Here is a 17361-nt window from a genome sequence, read left to right as displayed (position 1 = left end):
TCAATGAGATCTCCCCAAATTCTTCTAAACTCTAACGAGTACAAGCCTAGTTTATTCAGCCTCTCCTCATAGCTCAACCCCCTCAACTCCAGCATCAGCCTAGTAAACCTCCTCTCACTCCCTCCAAGGCCAAAATATCCTTGTGTAATGAGGGGAATTGCTTGATAGAGCAGACGCAGCATGGTTTCGTTAAAGGGAAGTTGTGCCTGACAAATTTACTGGAGTTCTATGAGGATGTGTCTAGGGCGGTGGATAAAGGAGAGCTGGTGGATGTGGTCTTTCTTGATTTTCAGAAGGCGTTTGACAAGGTACCTCACAAGAGGTTATTGCAGAAGGTCAGGGGACATGGAGTTGGGGGTAGGGTGTTAGCATGGATAGAGGATTGGTTGTCAAATAGGAGGCAGAGAGTGGGGGTCAATGGGTGCTATCCGGATTGGCGGTTGGTGACTAGTGGAGTGCCACAGGGGTCAGTGCTGGGGCCTCAGCTATTTACCATTTATATAGATGATCTGGAGGAGGGAACCGAGTGTATGGTGTCGAAATTTGCTGATGACACCAAGATTGTATAGCGCATTGGTGAGGCCGCAGCTGGAGTACTGTGTGCAGTTTTGGGCGCCGTACTTACGCAAGGATATTTTGGCCTTGGAGGGAGTGCAGAGGAGGTTTACTAGGCTGATGCCGGAGTTGAGGGGGTTGAGCTATGAGGAGAGGCTGAATAAACTAGGCTTGTACTCGTTAGAGTTTAGAAGAATGAGGGGAGATCTCATTGAGACGTATAAGATGATGAATGGGATGGATAGGATAGAGGTGGAGAGACTCTTCCCGCTCAGAAAGGGTAATAGGACTAGAGGGCACAGCCTCAAGATAAAGGGGGGGCGGTTTAGAACGGAGTTGAGGAAGAACTTCTTCACTCAAAGGGTGGTGAATCTCTGGAATTCTCTGCCCGTTGAAGTGGTGGAGGCTACCTCGCTAAATATTTTTAAGACGGGGGTTGATGGGTTTTTGATAAGAGAGGGGATTAAAGGTTATGGGGAGAGGGCAGGAATGTGGAACTGAGCCACGACAGATCAACCATGATCTTATTGAATGGCGGGGCAGGCTCGAAGGGCTAGATGGCCTACTCCTGCTCCTATTTCTTATGTTCTCACTCCAGCTGCGGCCTCACCAATGCCCTATATAGCCGCAGCAAGACCTCCCTACTTTAATATTCAATCCCCCTCGCTATGAAGGCCAGCATCCCATTTGCCTTCCTGACCACCTGCTACACCTGCAAGCTGGGTTTTTGCGACTCATGCACAAGGACCCCGAGGTCCCTCTGCACTGTCGCCTGCTGCAGTTTTTCGCCACGTAAGTAATAATCCTTCCTACCATTATTCCTACCAAAGTGGACCACCTCGCACTTGCCAACATTAAATTCCATTTGCCAGTTCCTGGCCCATTCACCCAGCCTATCTAGATCCTTCTGTAGACTCTCCACACCCTCAGCACAATTTGCCGTTCCACCAATAGAACGGAACAATCTCATTAGTGACAGACAGCATGGTTTTGTAAGAGGGAGGTCGTGCCTTACAAATTTGATGGAATTTTTTGAGGAGGTGACAAAGACAGTTGATGAAGGAAGGGCCGTGGATGACGTTTATATGGATTTCAGTAAGACGTTTGACAAAGTCCCTCATGGCAGGTTGGTAAAAAGGTTAAGGCTCATGGGATACAAGGAGAGGTGGCTAGATGGGTAGAGAACTGGCTTGGCCACAGGAGACAGAGGGTAGCAGTCAAAGGGCCTTTTTTCCGGCTGGAGGTCTGACCAGTGGTGTTCCGCAGTGCTCTGTCCTGGGAGCTCTGCTATTTGTGATTATATATAAATGATTTGGAAGAAAGTGTAACTGGTATCATCAGCAAGTTTGCGGATGACACGAAGATGGATGGACTTGCGGTTAGCGATGAACGTTGTCGGACAATACAGCAGGATATAGGCTGGAAAATTGGTCGGAGAAATGGCAGATGGAATTTAATCCAGATAAATGCAAAGTGATGCATTTTGGAAGAACTAATGTAGGGGGGAGTTATACAATAAATGGCAGAGCCATCAAGAGTATAAAACACAGAGGGACCTAGGTATGCAAGTCCACAAATCCTTGAAGGTGGCAGTACAGGTGGAGAAGGTGGTGAAGAAGGCATATGGTATGCGTGCCTTTATAGGACTGGGTATAGAGTATAAAAGCTGGAATCTGATGTTGCAGCTGTATAGAACGCTGGTTAGGCCACATTTGGAGTACTGTGTCCAGTTCTGGTCGCTGTACTACCAGAAGGACGTGGAGGCTTTAGAGAGAGTGCAGAGAAGGTTTACCAGGATGTTGCCTGGTATGGAGGGTCTTAGCTATGAGGGGAGATTGGGTAAACTGGGGTTGTTCTCCCTGGAAAGACGGAGAATGAGGGGCGACCTATTGGAGGTGTACAAAATTATGAAGGGTATAGATAGGGTGCACAGTGGGAAGCTTTTTCCCAGTTCGGAGGCGATGATCACGAGGGGTCACGGGCTCAAGGTGAGAGGGACGAGGTATAACTCAGATATCAGAGGGATGTTTTTTAACCCAGAGGGTGGTGGGGGCCTGGAATGGACTGCCAAGCAGGGAGGTGGAGGCAGACTCTCTGGCATCGTTTAAGACTTACCTGGATAGTCACATGAGCAGACTGGGAATGGAGGGATACAATGAATGGTCTGATTGGACCAATGAGCAGCACAGGCTTGGAGGGCCGAAGGGCCTGTTTCCTGTGCTGTACTGTTCTTTGTTCTTTATATCCCACCACTAAGCAATTGTCACCATTTCAAATGTGGTTCTGTGATTCTGTCCCAGAGCAGTAATCTGTTTCTTTAATATGTGTTTTCTAGGCTGTTTCAGTTTTCACTGTCAGTGCAGAAAGTAGCCACTGCGCTATCACCCACAAGCAGCTCTCCGAGCTAATAAATCATGCTGTATTGGGAGAACAGAGAAGCCCTCTGCCCAGGTAATGTACACTAGATGTTTAATGATCAATTCTGCCCCACCGTGTCATTAGTGAGAAGCCACTTGACATTGGACTTTCAAACTTGTTATTAAGTGAGCCAAGCTGCTGGTGTTCCACTCTCTCTGCAGCTGCTTTGGTTTCTTTCAATACTGGGGTGCAGTCATTTGGCATCCTCCTTTCGTTTCACATGCAGTAAGTTCTGTAGTGTCCTCCTTTTCTTTATGTAAAATTGCTTCCAACTTTCACGCAAAATAATCATTGCTGTAATGATGTAATAGGAGGTTACCAAAACAAATTGTAAACAGAAAAATTGATGGATTAAGCAATGAAGATCACCAGAATGATCCCAGGAATGAAAAGCTTGATGTATGAGGAGCATTTAAAGACTCTGGGTCTATACACGATGGAGTTTAGAAGGATGAGGGGTGATCTCATTGAAACTTACAGAATACTGAAAGGCCTGGATAAAGTGGACATGCGGATAATTCTCTTAGTAGATGAGACTTGGATCCAAGGGAACAGCCTGAGAATAAAGGATTAGAAGTCAAAGGAGGAGGAATTTCTTCAGCCAGAGGGTGGTGAATCTGCGGAATTCATTGCCACAGAAGACTGTGGAGGCCAGGTCATTGAGTATATTTAAGACAGAGGTTCCTGATTGGTAAGGGGATTGAGGATTATGGGGAAAAGGTAGGAGAATGAGGTTGAGAAACCTGTCAGCCATGAGTGAATGGTGGAGCAAACTCGATGGGCCAAATGGCCTAATTCTGCTCCTATCTCTTATGGTCTTATAGTTTTATGGATTAGGTACACATTAGCAAAAAGGATTTTCACACGATTATTCCAGTCTCAGATGAGCTGTTTTGACATGACATTGCATTTAGTGAGGCATAAATTATATTAAAGCTATGCATCTGAGATTTGAATCTGTCTTCCTCTTGTAAATCCTGATTAATCCACTAAATTTTTAACGTTCTCTGCCTATATTTCTGAATTTGAGTAACTCGATCAACATAAATTATTGGAGTTTTCAGATATAAGTTTGGAAATAATAAAACAAAGAAAGTGATGGAATTTTAACAAAAGCAGTAAAGTATTATGTTTCTGGGTACTGAATAACTGGGTCTGAGAGATGCCATGGGAACAGATGGCTGTCTGACTGGCTGCACACCTTGACACCTTTGTGCTTGAAAGTGCATAATTGCACAAAGTGCTGCACTTCATTGATCAGCAAGTAGATAAATTTCCATTTACAATGAAGGTCTTTAATCTGAGAATACACCAAATGACTGTTAAAAGTGTTTCTTCATTCTTTCATGAGAATCGGTGTCTCTGGCAAGACCAGCATTTGTCACCTATAGCTAATTGCCCTTGAACTGAGTGCCTTGTTGGGTCATTTTTTAGACGGCAATTGTGCCAACCACATATTGGCATCACATGTAGGCCAGTCCGGGTGAGGATGGCAAATTTCAGGGAAGGATATGAGTGAACCAATCAAAGTAGTTTTACGATTACCATTACTGAGATCAATGAATTTAAATTCCATGAGTTGCCATGGTGGGATTTGAACCCATGTCCCCAGAACATTAACTGTGACGAGGGGTCGTTCAGACTCCAAACATTAGATCTACCCTCTCTCCACAGATGCTGTCAGGCCTGCTGAGATTTTCCAACATTTTCTATTTTGTCCCCAGAGCCATAGCCTGGGTCTCTGAATTACCACCCCTGTGACGTTACCATTGTGCCACTCTCTCCTACTGCAGAAAGATACCATAGTGCAATTTTCTTCCTACAGCTGGTGCCAAATTCACAGACAGAAAGAACTTAAAGGAGTAGCAGTTATTGTTCTACATGGAGTGAGTCAGATGCACTTCTACAGATACTACCTCCAATTTAAGAAGCTGAGGGAAAAGTTCCGATTCGTAAGTTCAGTGTTCATGTTGCATTTGGAAATCTGTTTTAAGCTACTGTGACTCATTTGAAGAGGAATTCCATAGAAACTACGTCTCATGCAGGCCATTCTACCTAGTTGGTCTATGCTAACATTTATATTCCAAAGCAGCCTCTCCCACTCTAATTACCTCTTTCCACCCCATCTCAGTATCCCTCTGTTACCCACTCTCTCGTGTATTGATCCTTTTAAACGTGTTGATGCTGTATGTTCCAACTGCTCCCTGTTGCAACAAGTATCAAATTTTCATAATTGTCGAAATAAATTCTTTCTGTTGTGCTTAAAACAATCAGTTAAATAAAATCATGTCAGTTTGTTACTCTTTTTAAAATATTTTTGCTTCAAAAGTGGCTGCTGCTAACTTAGGTAGCATCTGTGTAATTGGAGTTAAACAAAGTAAGAAAGTCGAACACAAGTCTACTCTGAATTTGCAGTTGAGTAATGCAAATTTTCATTGATCTGAATGACATTGCAATTAATATGTCACACTGTCCCTGTTAGTGGACTAAATACAACTTTGCCCGTCTGATCTCTCTCTGGAACTGGTCTGTACTGCGTTTAAAGTGGGAGGTTTCTCACTTTCGGCCTGACTCGCTTTTTTAAAATGTATTCTTTCATAGGATGTGGGTGCTACTGGCAAGACCAGCATTTGGTGCCAGTCCCTAATTGTCCTTTAGAAGGTAATGGTGAGCCACCAACTTGAACTGCTGCGATCCATGTAGGGTAGGCCTACAGTGTTGTGAGGGAGGCAGTTCCAGGATTTTGACCCAATTGATATTTGCTACTTTAGAACTCACCATCTCTATGGACCATGTCTTGTTTCCTGATTGGATGGAAATATCATTCCATCCAACTCACCATGTTGAATGATTGATCAGCTGAACTACCAGTAAAGTTTATATATTAGGCTTGCATTAACACTGCAATGAAGTTATTGTGAAATTCCCCTTGTTGCTGTACTCTGGTGCCCGTTCAAAGGGAGAATTTAACATGGCCAATTCACCTAACCTGCATATTTTTGGACTCTGGGAGGACACCGGAGGAAACCCATAGAGACATGGGGAGAATGTCCAAACTCCACACAGACAGTGACCCAAGTCGCTGGAAATCGAACCCGGGTCCCTGGGGCTGTGAAGCAGCAGTGCTAACCACTGCACCACCGCGCCAGTTAAATTCCCATTAGTATAGCATGCACAATTGATCTTGGTGCCTTTCTGTTCAGTGGCAGGCACTATCTCCGTGTTGGACGCAAATCCTTTTTCACGATTCTTCTTCATAAACTTGTTGAATGTACAAAGTAGACATACAAAATGGAACGGGTGATTTTTATGAATTTCCATGCAGTGGAGTCAGTTCCTGCATTGGCGACCAGCTCAGCCGGTTGATGATGGAGCTCTGAATCCCAGAATCTTGAGCCCCAATATTTTTATTTATTCAAAACACTGAAGAATTGTGGTGAATAGAGATCCTTCTTGCAAGTAGAAGAATTATTAAAAGTGAACAGGGGCTTCAAAGAGAACCCAGGTCCCAAAGAATGCATTCCTTTGGCGAAAATGATATGACTTAATAAAGCAAGATCGAGTGAGCCCATACAGTTTGATACTTCTCAAAGTCTTTTTGATAGCATCTGCAAAACAGTCCTGTTTAAAAAAAAAGCAATTCCTCAATATATCTCTGATCAGGATTTTAATAATAATGACTCAAATGTGCAGAAGATTTTGAAGAACTTTCTTAACATGATCCTGTTTTAATTTACTCCAAATACTGTACTAAGTTTCAGTTTGCATCTAAAACCTTTAGTTGGGATGCCTATCTATAGTTGCAAATGATGAATTGAGTTATATGATACCAGCTGCACTTAAAACCACATCTCATTTATTGTGACTGACATTGCCTCTGTACATGTGCAGGATGTGCTTCCCAAGCCAACTGGATTTCACTTGGCTGAGTCAGGCCATGTGCTTTGATTAATGTTTATGGTTGATGGAGTAGTGCAGTGGTTTGCCGTAGCCTTCTGCAGGACTAAGGCACCACGCCTTCAAAAACAAAGTCAGTCTACTTTGTGCATGGTCATAAAATGAACAGTTTCTTGCGGATTGCCCTCAGCATCTAGAAGATCATGCTTATGTTTCTATTGTTGTTCTAGCAATGCTGTAGCACTTTTTATTAATCTTTCTGCTTACTTTCAGCGATTTAGCATGCCCCCTCCTCCTGATGATTTTCTGCTTCGTATTTTTGGAACTGAGAAATTGCTCTCACAAGACAAAAGTCCAACAGTCAATGGTAATGAAATGATCCCCAAAAGAACTTATTGGACAAAATGGACAGAGCATGTGGTTTATCTTTTTGTGCCTCATTTCTGAAGCAAGTAGTGAGATTTCACTGACTCAGTGCAATCTGCTTTGGCCCTTGGTCTGTATGTTCGCTGAAATGTAAGAGCTTTGCAATTTGTACCTGGCTTTTTATTACCAGTCTGCCCGTGAACAGACTCTAACAGCCCCGGGTTATACCACTGTATCATTAGCTATTGTTGTACACAGGAATATTGCTGAATGTAATATGGTCATGTGACCAGCTCCAGGTATCCAAAATAATATTGAAAGTCAGACATAAACTTCGCTACATGTGTAATTATTTTCAAATTATTGGAGGTGACACAGTGGTTATTATTGTTGCCTCACAGCACCAGGGACCCAGGTTCTATTCCCACTTAGGTCTGTGTGGAGTCTGCACATTCTCCCCATGTCTGCGTGGGTTTCCTCCGGGTGTACCAGTTTCCTCCCACAATCTGAAAGACGTGCTGATTAGGTGCATTCTAAATTTTCCTTCTTTGTACCCAAACAGACGCCAGAGTGTGGCAACGAGTGAATTTTCACAGTAACTTTATTGCAGTGTTAATGTAAGCTTACTTGACAAACTAATGTCTATGAACTAAACTAAAAAAGTAAATATAAAAACGTGTTTAAAGTGGGTTTGGAGTAGAGTGGAGATTGAGTGTTAACAAAAGATCAGGTGGATAGATTATTATTCAGTTAATATTTGATTAGAATAAATGAACTAATAAATACTGCTATTTATTTTAGGCACCTCTGCAGTGAACGGTCATTGCCTTATGACAGAGAATAATAGCTGCAAACCATCAGATCTTGACAAACATCCCATCATTATTAAATATGGCAGAAAGAAACGAGGCTTAACCAATTACTTACTGAGTGAAGAAGAGCTGATTATGAATAATTATCCAGTCGCAGGTCAGTATACTTCTTGTCCACAGCTGAACACATCCATAATGTTGGTCCTGTACTTGTGCTAGGTTCTGCGGTCTCTTCCACCCTTACCCTGACTACCTCAATTTCTGTATTTAGATCACTTTCATTATTGGGTTCTTATTACCTTGTACCCTTGAGATTATCTTCACAGGATGCTGAGAGCTAGGTAGATTTTTGGTGACTTCATCAAGATGGTAAATAAGAAACCTGTCTATAAATTGTTCTAGCTACTGGATCTATTCTCTGCCTAGATCTTCTTCTAATTCTGTCGACGTTTGTTTAAGGTATTAACTGTCTAGTCCAAACTATTTTTGATTACGTTGCAGTGGATGTGCTATAGCTATAAGATGACTTTACTTTGCTGCTTTGTCTATGTAACCACTGTACTCCTGTACCTTTTCAAAATATATTAGACATTCGTGCCTCTGAAGGATTTGTCCATAGTGGATGTACAGCCAAAGTAACTGACAACAGTCCATTGTTCGGCCTCGACTGTGAAATGGTAAGTCACTTCTCCCGTTTGAAGTCCACAGTGGTTAAAAGTTATAACTTGAGTGTGGCTGAAAAATCGAGACACGCTATCAAATTTTTAATCTGACGTTCGTCAGGATACTCGCCAGAAATTTCTAACAGTAATGTGACGCGGGATGCGGGGTTAGAATTCATGCAACATGGGAAGAGAGTGGCATTGATTGGCAAGTGGACTCTTGATTGCTGGAGGCATTGCTGTGGAAAATACAACATGGAATAATCCAGGGAGCAGTCATTCCCTGGTTCATTTCCTAGAGCAATGCCTTAACCAGTCAAAATCAAGCAGCCCGGTTTAAATTTGAACAAAGCTGGGCAGTTATCTGTTCCATGCTGCATTCTCCATGCTTCCACCAATCAAAGTCCACTAGCCACCAATCAGCACTCTCTTCTCATGCAGTATAAATTCTTATTTCCCCCTCCCCGCCATTACCGTTGGAAATTTCTTGGGAGCTGTCCTGATGATTCTGGAAGAAAAGCTTTAACAGCATGTCTCGTTTCAGCAATCCACAATTTCTGAGCTAACTGTCATAAGGTGAAGCGACAAAAATGTGGATGGTTTGGGCCAAGTTGCAAGATAAAAAGAACTGCCTGTGAATCCAGAATTCTGGACAAATTCATAGAATTGTTACAGTTCAGAAGGAGACCATTTAGCCCATTGAATCTGCACTGATTCTGACAGAACATCTTACCCAGGCCTCCTCACCTGCCATAAGCCCACACATTTTACCATGGCTAATCCAGGTGACCTACACACCTTGGGACATTAAGGGGAAATTTAACGTGGCCACTTCACCTAACGGTCAAATCTTCGGACTGTGGGAGGAGACCGGAACATCCGGAAGAAACCCAAGCAGACACTGGGAGAGCGTGCAAACTCCACACAGACAGTGACCCGAGGTCCTGATTGAACCTGGATCCCTAGCACTGAGGCAGCAATGCTAACTACTACATGTTTAGAGAAAATTCTGTGATAGAGAAACAATGTTCTCTGTTTCTTCCCTCTTTGTTGCCTGGCGGACATGACGTGCCGCTTGTTGTATTGATCTTAGCAAAGAGAGTCTTCAGTGACATTTGCAGCTCTGTTGGATTTGAAAGAAAACACTGCATTCATCTCAATCCAAAGCGCACATTTTGCCAGCTCAAAGTGTTGTATAAGTGGATGCATTGCTTCAGTTTTGAATAATGATGAAGCTAACTACAATAGAATGACACCACTGAAATATAGAGCTGCCTGCTGTTTGGCCTCAGGCATATTCTAGCAGTTATGTTTTTCCCCAACCAATTCATTTGTGGGGCTTCTTTTTGAAGAATCAAAATTTTGCACAGAGCATCCAAAGTTATTTAGTTTGGTTTACTTATTAGTGACATAAGTAGGCTTACTTTAACACTGCAATGAAGTCACAGTGAAAATCCCCTAGTCGCCAAACGCCAGCGCCTGTTTGGGTACACTGAGGGAGAATTTAGCATGGCCATTGCACCTAACCAGCACGTCTTTTGAATTGCGGGAGGAAACCGGAGGAAATGGGGAGAACGTGCAGATTCCGCACATGCAGTGACCCAAGCCAGGAATTGAACCCAGGTCCCTAGTGCTGTGAGGCAGCAGTGCTAACCACTGTGAAGCCTCTAATGTTGTTATGTAAGCAACTAATGGCAGCCACTTTCGACAGACAAAATCAGTTCGTTCACCAGTTCATCTGTTTTAGAGAATGTTGCTTGTGATTTGGCCAAGAAATTGGGAGAACTGCTCCTGGTGTCGTGAAGTCTTCTACTTCTGCCTCAGTTAAATGTCTAATTCAAAAGATGGCACTTATAATAGCGCATCCTTCCCCAAGCACTACTTCACTGATGGTGCTTTTGGTGTCCTGTCATAGCTTCTGCCGTAGCAACAGTGCCACTAACTCCCCCTTTTCAAATCTGTTGTTGGATGTTTTACTATGCATCACTACCTCAGTGCTCAATTATTGAGAATTATGTGCTCAAGATTCTGAAATGGGACTTGACCTCGTAACCTACAGACTCGGAGGCAAAAGTGAACATAAGAACATAAGAAGAACATAAGAACATAAGAAATAGGAAATAGGAGCAGGAGTAGGCCATCTAGCCCCTCGAGCCTGCCCCGCCATTCAATAAGATCATGGCTGATCTGTCGTGTCTCAGTTCCACATCCCCACCCTCTCCCCATAACCCCTAATCCCCTTGCTTATCAACACGCATCTTAAAAATATTTAGCGAGGCAGCCTCCACCACTTCAACGGGCAGAGAATTCCAGAGATTCACCACCCTTTGAGTGAAGTTCCTCCTCAACTCCGTTCTAAACCACACCCCCCCCCCCCCCCTTTTATCTTGAGACTGTGCCCTCTAGTCTTACTGTCCTTTCTGAGCAGGAAGACTCTCTCCACCTCTATCCTATCCATCATCTTATATGCCTCAATGAGATCGCCCCTCATTCTTCTAAACTCTAACGAGTACAAGCCTAGTTTATTCAGCCTCTCCTCATAGCTCAACCCCCTCAGCTCCGGTATCAGCCTAGTAAACCTCCTCTGCACTCCCTCCAAGGCCAAAATATCCTTGCGTAAGTGTGGTGACCAAAACTGCACACAGTACTCCAGCTGCGGCCTCACCAGTGCCCTATGCAGCTGCAGCAAGACCTCCCTACTTTTATATTCAATCCCCCTCACTATGAAGGCCAGCATCCCATTCTCCTTCCTGACCACCTGCTGCACCTGCAGGCTGGGTTTTTGCAACTCATGCACAAGGACCCTGAGGTCCCTCTGCACCGTCGCCTGCTGCAGTTTTTCACCATGTAAGTAATAGTCCTTCCTACCAAAGTGGACAACCTCACATTTGCCAACATTAAATTCCATTTGCCAGTTCCTGGCCCATTCGCCCAGCCTATATCTAGATCCTTCTGCAGACTCTCCACACCCTCCGCACAATTTGCCGTTCCACCAATCTTGGTGGAAGTGCTAACACTCAGACAAGGCTGACTTCTTACGTGGAGAGACAATATAAGCTAAAGGGTACATTTCTAAAAGGGGCGCAGGAGCAGAGGAGAACCTGGTTGCATTAGCCATTGAAGGTGACAGAGCAGTGGATTAGCCTGAGTTTTATTAATAGAGAGATAGGTGGTTGTGTCGAAATAAAAGCAAATTATTGTGGATGCTGGAATCTGAAACAACAAAAAAAGGGCCGCATTTGTAGAGAGAGAACCAAGCCAGTGTTTTACGTCTGGATGACCCTTCAGCAGAGCTCACGAAGGGTCATGCAGACTCAGAACAATAGCTCTGTTCTCTCTCCACAGGTGCTGTCCAGCTTTTCCTTTTGACATTGTGTTGAACTTGTATAAGACTTGGCTGGTGTAGTGCATGCAGTTATGGGCACTGCACTTTTTAGGAAAGATATGAAGCCCTTGGAGACGATAGTTCCAGGCACGCAGAATTTCAGTTATGAAGATAGATTGGAGAAGTTAGGACTGTGTTCCTTGAAGGAAGGAAGGGTGAAAGGAGATTGAGTAGAGGTATTTAAAATCAGGTGGAGTCTGGACAGAGTAGGCAGGGCGAAACTGTTCCCATGCATGAGATGATCCAAAACACAGCTTTAAAATAATTGGCAAAAGAAGTAAAAGCAACATGAAAGAAAAATGTTTTTGTGCAGCAGGTGAAACATATTGCCTGAGTGCTGTGGAGGTCAGTTCAATTGAAGCATTCAAAGGAGAATTAGGCTGTTATCTGGAAAGGAAGAATGTGCAGGGTTATGGGGAGAAGGTGGGAGACTGACACCAAGCACTAGAAAAGGATTGAACAGGAAAGGGTGTGTTAAAATGATTAATTTCCTCGTATTCCTACAATTTCTGTTTAAATTGTATTATTCCAGCTGAATGATGTCTGTGTTATATTTTGGGCGCCTAATGGCAGAATTGACAGAGACTTGGTAATAAATTGATCCTCACACTCTTACAAGTGGAATGTGATGAATAGGAAGACCTGAAATGGGGAAACAAGAAAAAATACAATATAACTTCCAACAAAAAGAACTCATAACTTAAAGCAAAATAACTAAATCTAAGAGTGTGAAGTCAATAACCCTTGCACGTAAAACCATTCTTGTGAGGTGTCAAATAATTCTGTGAGTGTGTGACCCTGTTTTACTTACAAGAGATTAGAGAGGCTTTCTCAACAATGTTAAGGCGCAAATGTTCCATAAATGCAAAAGTTGATCTATCCAAGGTATTAATATAATTTTGAGTTCTTGCAAATTGTTAGCCTCACACCCACCAGAGAAAACAAAAGTGGGAATATTGCAAATTTTATGGAATATTTATCTGCATTCGTCTGTGACAACGATACTGGGAAGATTGGCAATTTGCAATACTCTTTATCAGCCCAAAAGGGCAAACAACTGTGGCATATTTTGAATCGAGTTCCTTATTTGTATGTGTGCAGTGGTTATGAAGATAGCATAACATGTCATGGTTCATCCACCATTATCTGCTACCATTTTCTTCTGCTGCCAATCCAAATTTATTTTGCAATGATTAACAATCTAAGTAAACACTGGCATGAATCAATTCTTGTAACATGTCAACGAGTTGAATAGACGAACTTGTAAAAAAATTGTAAGTCTTGCTAACGCATTTCTTTGTAAGTCTTTCATTTGCTGGGACGATATTGAGAGAACCCATTTAATGCAGGTGTTTAAAAAGAGCATTCCTTACTATGTTTAAACAGGAACCATGCAATTAAATGACACCAATACCCATGACAATGAAACCAGAAATGGGAAGCTGAACTATTCATATCTGAGACAAGAAACTGAGTTTCTCTTACTGTGTTGTAGATCAACTTATCCCTTTTGGTAATACTGTTTTTATGGGCGGCACAATGATTATCATTGCCGCCTCATAGCGCCAGGAACCTGGGTTCAATTCTGATCCTGGGTCACTCTTTGTGGAATTTGTACATTCTCCCCATGTCTCCGGGTGCTTCGGTTTCCTCCCCCAATCCAAAGATGTGCGGGTTAGGTTGATGGGCCATGTTAAATTGACCCTCGTGTCAGGGGGGATTAGTAAGGTAAATGTGTGGGGTTATAGGAATAGAGCCGGGTAGGATTGTGGTCTCTACAGACTCGATGGGCCCAAATGGCCCCTCTCTGTACTGTAGGGATTCTATGATATGCTCCATGCTACCCATTCCTCCTTTAGTTTTTAAGTACGTCTCATTAGGATTGAACAGTCAAATTTTCATAGTTCATGTTAGATTTTTATTTAAACTACCAGAGCAGGAGCAAAAATAGCTCTGACAAGATAAGATTACTGGCTTCATAATTCTGATTCAATTTATTCATATTTGAAGTGGTTTCAAATTGTCCTATTTAAGGTAATGCAGATATTTTGTTTTTAAATGTAGACATGCCTCCAATTGCCTGAGACAGTGTCAGAGACAAGTTCAATCGAGGCATTTAAGAGGAAATTAAATGATTATTTGTAAAGAAACAATGGGTGGGATTTTCTGGCTGCTTTTGCCCCAAGACTGGAAAATCCCACTCGAGCTCAATGGACCTTTGCACGGTCCTGTCCTGCCGGCTATGATTCCCGTGATGGACAGGATGAGATGTGAGTGGTTATGGGGAGAAGGCAGGAGAATGACACCAGGTGAATTGCTCATTCAGAGAGTTGGCGCAGGGGAAATGGCCCAGGTTACGTTCTCCTACGCTGTAATAGTTCTATTTTCCTGTGCATTTGGGGAAGACCAGCAAGGCAATAGAATAAACAGTAAATAAAGTTAAGTTTATTTATTAGTTACTAATATGGTTCATATTAACACTGCAATGAAGTTGCTACAAAATTCCCCATGTCACCCCAATGCAACGTCTATTCAGGTCAACGCACCTAACCAGCATGTCTTTCAGATTGTGGGAGGAAACGGAACACCCAGAGGAAACCCACACAGACACCGGGAAAATATGTAAACTCCACACAGACAGAATCGAACCTAGGTCCCTGACACTGTGAAGCAGCAGTGCTAACCACTCTGCTACCGTGTCGCCCAGGTGTTTGTGAGTTAAAGAATGAATTTATTAACTGCTAAACATTTAAAAAATACATTCATGCAGATTAGAAATGAGAATTAATTTTTATGGGATGTGAACGTTGCTGGCTGGACCAGCATTTATTGCCCATCCCTAACTGCCCTCCATTCTAGAGGGCATTTGAGAATGAACCAGAGAGAATCATTGACTCCTACAGTGCAGAAGAAGGCCATCCAGCCCATCGAGTCTACACCAATCACAATCCCACAGGCCCTGTCCCCATTACTGCTAGCTAGTCCCCGTGACACTAAGGGACAATTTAGCATTGCCAATCCAGCTATTCTGCACATTTTTGGACTGTGGGAGGAAATCAGAGGAAACCCACGCAAACACATAGAAAAGGTGCAGACTGCGCACAGACAGTGACTCAAGCTGGGAATCAAACCTGGGTCCCTGGCGCTGAGAGGCAGCAGTGCTAACTACTGTGCCATCCCATTGCTGTGGATCTGGAGTCACCAATTAAGAATGGCAGATTTCTTTCCCTGAAGTGAACCAGATGGATTTTTACAACAATCAACAATGGTTCCATGATCATCATTAGACGTCTAGTTCCAGATTTGTTTTATTGAATTCAAATTCCACCATTTGCTGTAGTGGGATTTGAACCTGGGTCCCTGGATCTTGTCCTGGGTCTCTGGATTATAAGTCCAGTGACAATATCACTATGCCACTGTCCCAACTCCTAAGTGGGAAAAAAAGGTATACAAAACAGCCCTTGACTCACGAGGTGTGGACAATTGAGCTTTGTAGTCATTGCGATTTGTGATTCCAGTGGCATTAACTTCAGAAGTCAATTTCAAGATTCCAGTGTTCTGCAGTTTGGCTGAAAAGCCTCCCTGTTTCCTTTGCAGGTGTGGTCTTTGATGTCTTGGCTTATTTCCACAGTGAGAGAAAGAGAGAGACACCTACAAAAACTTTTGTGGAAGTGCTACTGCTGCTTATTGGCTTTTTGCTTCTGTGTCACGCATGCTCTGACCCCCAGCACTAGTTCACACAGACACTTGGGCCAGCTTTCCAGCTCATTTTTAACCCAACCTTTGCATATTTCTGGAAGGTAAAATCCACAAATTCATATGGGACATAACGCACAGCATACTTCTTGTTGAGATGATACTCAACTCCTATTGTCTCCACCAGAGATGACAGTTAGCTTCTGTGAGATTTAGAAATATCCTTGTTTGGATACAGGGTGGGGTTCCATTTTCTGTCTCGTTATAGCGCCTACCAGCAATTTAGCTAGTGACTGACTTTGCATCCTCAATCATCTTTGGCTTGCATGCCTATTTAAAATAAAAACTCTCAGGTCTTATTTAAAGTTCAATATTGCCAGAGGCAATTCAGTTTTTTTCCCCATTATTATAACAGTATGCAGGAGACGCCTTTATTAGCCATGGAATAGAATACAAGAACTGGGAGTTTATACTGGACATCTATAATCAGCACTGATTAAGGTGCAGCTGGAGAACGTTGTGTAGTTCTTGTCAGGGCACTCTAAGAAAGCTGTGTTTGTACTTGAAAATATGGAGAAGATTTATGACGATGTTGCCTGGATTGGAGAATTTTAGAGCAGTAGAGACTGGGGGAGAGCTAATTGAAGTGTATATAATTTTGAGGCATCTTGATTGAGTGGAGAGATAGACCCTAATTCCCGTTGATTGAGGGGTCCACAACCAGTTGACATAAATTGTTTGAGTTCTATGGAGAGGCTGGATAACCTGTGACGTTTTTTTTCCTAGAATGTAGGTGAACGAACGGTGACCTTGTAGAAGTATATAAAATCACAAGGAGCGTAGAAAAGTGAATAGGTCTTTTCCCCAGGGTAAGGGAGTCCAAAACTAGAAGGCGTAGGTTTAAGGTGAGAGGGGTAAGATTTAAAAGGAACCTGACGGGCAACTTTTTCACACAAAGGTTGGTGCATATATGGAATGAGCTGCCAGAGGAGGTGGTAGAGGCGGGTACATTACAACATTTAAAAGACATTTGCACAGGTACGTGGATAGGAAAGATTTAGAGGGCCAAACACAGAAAAGTGGGACTAGTTCAGTTTAGAAAACTTGGTCAGCGTGGACGAGTTGGCCAAAAGGTCTGTTTCTGTGCTGTATATCTCTATGATTCTAAAGTAAAAGTAGGAGATTTAGAGGTGATTTCAGGGGAAATCTTTTCACTCAGAGGGTACTGAAAATCTGGAACTCATTGTTTGAAAGGCTGGTAGAGTTACAGAACAAAGAGATCTAGAGGTACAGGTTCATAGCTCCTTGAAAGTGGAGTCATAGGTGGATAGAATGCTGAAGAAGGCATTCAACATGCTTAGTTTCATTGGTCAGCACATTGAATACAGAAGTTGGGCTGACTTGTTGAAGACTTGTACAAGACTTTGGTAAGGCCACATTTGGAACACTGTGTACAGTTCTGGTCACACCAGCATAGAAAGGATATTATTAAACTAGAAAGGATGCAGAAGAGATTTACGAAGATGCTACTGGGACTTGATGGTTTAAGTTCTAAGGAGAGGCTTGATGG

At 42.9% G+C, this 17361-nt stretch overlaps 1 protein-coding gene across 3 annotated transcripts in view; it reads left to right on the top strand.

Moving 5' to 3' along the window:
- The window catches only part of rexo5 (RNA exonuclease 5), a 58023-nt gene that overhangs the window by 10544 nt on the left and 30118 nt on the right, over positions 1-17361 (top strand). For 2 of the 3 annotated variants that reach the window (XM_080206899.1, XM_080206898.1), the window contains exons 3-7: positions 2891-3006; positions 4799-4925; positions 7144-7237; positions 8038-8205; positions 8637-8725. In XM_080206899.1, coding sequence (XP_080063025.1) covers positions 2891-3006; positions 4799-4925; positions 7144-7237; positions 8038-8205; positions 8637-8725 — 594 coding nt within the window. The remainder of the gene's footprint in view (positions 1-2890; positions 3007-4798; positions 4926-7143; positions 7238-8037; positions 8206-8636; positions 8726-17361) is intronic. The other variant, XM_080206900.1, reaches the window with a different exon arrangement.

The sequence above is a fragment of the Carcharhinus amblyrhynchos genome, chromosome 18 (assembly GCF_965287045.1).
Source record: "Carcharhinus amblyrhynchos chromosome 18, sCarAmb.v2.hapA, whole genome shotgun sequence".
NCBI lineage: Eukaryota > Metazoa > Chordata > Chondrichthyes > Carcharhiniformes > Carcharhinidae > Carcharhinus > Carcharhinus amblyrhynchos.
The sequence above is the reverse complement of the archived record's forward strand: the minus strand, read 5'-3'. Positions and strand labels throughout refer to the sequence as shown.